Source organism: Cebus imitator, unplaced genomic scaffold, assembly GCF_001604975.1.
Source record: "Cebus imitator isolate Cc_AM_T3 unplaced genomic scaffold, Cebus_imitator-1.0 Scaffold406, whole genome shotgun sequence".
In the NCBI taxonomy this organism is placed as follows: Eukaryota; Metazoa; Chordata; class Mammalia; order Primates; family Cebidae; genus Cebus; species Cebus imitator.
Window position 1 is genome coordinate 1382580 of NW_016107721.1, and position 4745 is coordinate 1387324.

General features: G+C 40.9%; 1 protein-coding gene and 1 non-coding gene across 2 annotated transcripts in view; both read left to right on the plus strand.

The window, feature by feature from the left end:
• EIF3A (eukaryotic translation initiation factor 3 subunit A) overlaps positions 1 to 4745 on the plus strand; it is a 54628-nt gene that overhangs the window by 7888 nt on the left and 41995 nt on the right. Inside the window, exons 2-4 of the mRNA XM_037731558.1 lie at positions 3222 to 3412; positions 3582 to 3718; positions 4086 to 4249. Of these exons, the coding sequence (XP_037587486.1) occupies positions 3222 to 3412; positions 3582 to 3718; positions 4086 to 4249 (492 nt within the window). The remainder of the gene's footprint in view (positions 1 to 3221; positions 3413 to 3581; positions 3719 to 4085; positions 4250 to 4745) is intronic.
• Positions 2985 to 3146, plus strand: LOC119468282. Its single transcript, XR_005196948.1, has one exon. It is a non-coding gene; the product is annotated as a U1 spliceosomal RNA (small nuclear RNA).

Here is a 4745-nt window from a genome sequence, read left to right on the forward strand (position 1 = left end):
ATCCATGCACACATACATACATATGTGCATACAGAAAGCAGCACCTACTATGTGCCAGGCAACCTTCAACTCATTCCTTTTTTTTTTTTTTTTTTGAGACGGAGTTTTGCTCTTTTTACCCCGGCTGGAGTGCAATGGCGCAATCTTGGCTCACCGCAACCTCCGCCTCCTGGGTTCAGGCAATTCTCCTGCCTCAGCCTCCTGAGTAGCTGGGATTTCAGGCGCCCGCCACCATGCCCAACTAATTTTGTATTTTTAGTAGAGACGAGGTTTCACCATGTTAGCCAGACTGGCCTCAAACTCCTGACCTCACGTAATCCACCTGCCTTGGCCTCCCAAAGTGCTGGAATTATAGGTGTGAGCCACCACACTCGGCTCCCTGTTGATTTTAGTAACAACTAATGAACCAATACTGACACATTATTAACTGAAATCTATTCTTTATTCAGATTTCCCCCCAGCTTTTCCTAATGTCTTTTTCTGTCCTGGTATCCTATCCAGGATACATTATATTTAATTGTCATGTTTCCTAAGTCTCTTCTTGAGGGCTACAATATCTCAGTCTTGTCTTTTGTTTTTCAAATAGTGGTGGGTACTTCTTCATGTCTTTCCTTATTTTTGATGACTTTAATAGTTTTGAGGAGTACTGGTCAGGTATTTTGTCAAGTGTCCTTTTTCTTAGTCCGTGGCTGCTGCTGACACAATACTACAGCTTGAACATTGTAAACATCGGGAATTTATTTCTCGAAATTCTTGAGGCTGGGAAGTCCAGGATCAAGATTTGTGACAAGACACCCACAGGTTTGGTGTTTGGCGAAAGCTGGCTCTCTGCTTTTATGGTCTTGTTTTTTTACTGCCTCTTCAGGAGTGGATGGACAAGCACTGTGTCACACTGTGGAAGGGACTAACTATTTCTCTCAAGCCTTTCCACAAGGCTCTGCCCTCATGACTACCTATGGGCTCCACCTCTTAATCATCTTAAATTGAGAGTTAAGTTTTTCATTTTTTCTTAATTTTTTTTTTCTTTTTTTTTTTTTTAAAGACGGGGTTTCACCATGTTGGTCAGGCTGACCTTGAACTCCTGACGTCAGGTGATCCGCCCACCTCGGCCTCCAAAGTGCTTGGATTACAGGCGTGAGCCACTACGCCCAACTAAGAGTTAAGTTTTTTTTTTTTTTTTGAGACGGAGTTTCACTCGTGTTACCCAGGCTGGAGTGCAATGGCGTAATCTCGGCTCACCGCAACCTCCGCCTTCTGGGTTCAGGCAATTCTCCTGCCTCAGCCTCCTGAGCAGCTGGGATTACAGGCACGCGCCACCATGCCCAGCTAATTTTTTGTATTTTTAGTAGAGACGGGGTTTCACCATGTTGACCAGGATGGTCTCGATCTCTTGACCTCGTGATCCACCTGCCTCGGCCTCCCAAAGTGCTGGGATTACAGGCTTGAGCCACCGCGCCCGGCCTGAGAGTTAAGTTTTAATACGAATTTTGGGTGGACACAAAACATTCAAACCATAGTATCCTTCAATTGGGATTTGTCTATTTTTTTTTTTTTTTCATATTTAGAATGGGGTAAATAAGTGGGGAGAGATTCCATATTTAAACTTAATCTATAGAGTCAGTGCAGTTCAATTAAAATCCCAGTGAGTTATTTTGTAGATACCGACGAACTGATAATAAAATTTATATGGAAAGATAAAAGACCTACTATAGTCAGTACAATCCTGAAGAATAAAGTTGGAACACTCATTACCTGGTTTTAAGACTTTAGTATGAGACACAGCAGTAATCAACACAGTGTGGTAGTGCTGAAAATTAGACACACTGGCCGGGTGCGGTGAGCTTCATTTCAGCACTTTGGGAAGCTGAGGCGGGCAGATCACCTGAGGTGTCGGGAATTCAAGACCAACCTGGTTAACATGGTAAAACCCCGTGTCTACTAAAAAATACAAAAATTAGCTGGGTGTGGTGGTGGGCACCTGTAATCCCAACTACTTGGGAGGCTGAGGCAGGAGACACACTTGAACCCAGGAGGTGGAGGTTGCAGTGAACTGAAATCATGCCACTGTACTCCAGCCTGGGTTACAAGACTCTGTTTCAAAAAAGAAAATAAAAATGCTGGGCACAGTGGCTTACGCCTGTAATCCCAGCACTTTGGGAGGCTGAAGCAGGAGAATCTCTTGAACCCAAGAGGTAGAGGTTGCAGTGAGCCGAGATTGTACCACTGCACTCCAGTCTGACTCATCTCAAAAAAAAAAAAATCTGGACAAATTGATTAGTAGAGAGTGATCAAAATAGAAAGCCCAGAAATAGACTTACTGAACTACAGTTAAAGAATCTTAAAGTAGCCAACGCAATCTAATGTATTTCTCTACCTCCGATTGTAGCATGAACTAGTGGAAATTTCATTAACCAATTCAGTATGACTGTAAAGTCATATTTGAATTTTTCTGTATTTGCAGTGGGAGATTTTTTTCTCCACGAGACATTTCAGTTTCTGGACCTTTTTTTTTTTTTTAGATGGAGTCTTGCTCTGTCACCCAGGCTGGAGTGCAGTGGTGCAATCTTGGCTCAGTGCAACCTCTGCTTCCCAAGTTCAAGCGATTGTCCCGCCTCAGCCTCCCTAGTAGCTGGGACTATAGGCACGTGCCACTATGCTCGACTAAGTTTTGTATTTTTAGTAGAGATGGGGTTTCACCATGTTGGCCAGGCTGGTCTCGCACTCCTGACCTCTGGGTGATCCACCTGCCGCGCCTTTCCAAAGTGTTCGGATTACAGGTGTGAGCCACTGCGCTTGACCTGGAACTTTTAAATCACAGTGTAATACAGTGAAATTCAGTTATACTTAGATCATGTTTTGATACAGTACAAATCTCTTTATTGTTTTACTTTTGATAATTATGGCGTATCTTTAGAAGTCAAAAATAACTGTAATGTAATAAAAAGTTGGAGTTGGGGAATTAAAACAGCTGGTTAAAAAAGTAAAGTTTAACCTGGCAGGGGAGATAGCATGATGATGAAGGTGGTTTTCCCATGGTGAGGCTTCCATTGCACTCCGGATGTGCTGACCCCTGCGATTTCCCCAAATGAGGGAAACTCCACTGCATAATTTGTCATAGTAGGGGACTGCGTTCGCGCTTTCCCCTGGTTTAAAAATAAAAAGAGTAAAGTTTAGACTTTTTGTATAGTGTACGTGACTAATTTTAATTCTGCATTTTTCAGAATTTCTTGAGGTTGGCAAAAAGCAGCCTGCTCTGGATGTTCTTTATGATGTTATGAAAAGTAAGAAACATAGAACATGGCAAAAGATACACGAGCCAATTATGTTGAAATACTTGGAACTTTGCGTGGATCTTCGCAAGAGCCACTTGGCTAAGGAGGGGTTATACCAGTATAAGAACATTTGTCAACAGGTACAAACAGAACTGGGTTGTATATTTTTAATAAGTGCTTTTAGTAATCTGCAGAAGAGCTAACGTTTCAGAGTTAATATATTGTATTTCTATTAAAATTTGCCTTGAAAGCATAGTTCATTGGAAAAATAGTTTTAAATTCTGAAAAGTTTTTGTATTTTTGGATTAGGTGAACATAAAATCTCTAGAAGATGTGGTTAGGGCATATTTGAAAATGGCTGAGGAAAAAACTGAAGCTGCTAAAGAAGAATCCCAGCAGATGGTCTTAGATATAGAAGATCTGGATAATATTCAAACTCCTGAGAGGTATGTGGTTTAGACATTTAATAAATGCTTTGTTAATTTAGTGTTTTTCTTTACATGGGTCTTCATCTAATGTTAATCTTCGAAGTTTTGAATGTATGGTAACCAATAAATTTATGTATGTAATAATTAAAATTCATAGAAGTAGAAAATGATAAGCCTTAAGATAGAAGGGCAAATACTAATTTAAATGATCATAATGCAGATTGGGAATTCAGGGAGTAGATAGTGACACGTTTGCAGTATATGCAAAATTGTGGGAAGAATTTGCACTGTTTTCTGATGGAAACTGTTGGTTTTGGTTTTTAATCATATGGCAAAGTAGGAAACTGTCTAAAATTGCTTTCAACATTTTTTTCTGTCTTTGTAGTGTTCTCCTAAGTGCTGTAAGTGGTGAAGACACTCAGGATCGTACTGACAGATTACTTTTAACTCCTTGGGTTAAATTCCTGTGGGAGTCTTACAGGCAGTGTTTGGACCTTCTTAGAAACAATTCTAGAGTAGAGCGTCTTTACCATGATATTGCCCAGCAAGGTAAGATGAGAAGATCAAATCTGAGTGACATGCTGTGAAATTGACTGAGGAGTAAATTTTGCAAATGAACCCCTTTTCTGAAGTGTGCTTAAAATGAACTAGTTTTTATTCTTACTGAAATGTTGGCATTCACATGAGTATTAAATGACTGAAGCCTGTGCGGTGGCTCACGCCTGTAATCCAGGCAGGCAGATCATTTGAGGTCAGAAGTTTTGGGGCAACCTGGCCAACATGGTGAAACCCCTTCTCTACTAAAAATACAAAAAAATTAGCCGGGCATGATGGTGCATGCCTGTAATCGCAGCTACTCTGGAGGCTGAGATGGGAGGATTGCTTGAACCCAGGAGGTAGCGACTGCAGTGAGCCAAGATGGCACCGCTACACTCCAGCCTTGGTAACAGCAAGACTCTGTCTCAAAAAAAATAAAACAAACCAAAAATGACTGAATAAGAAATTAATTTGTTTTACTCTTTTTTTTTTTTTGGGACGGAGTTTC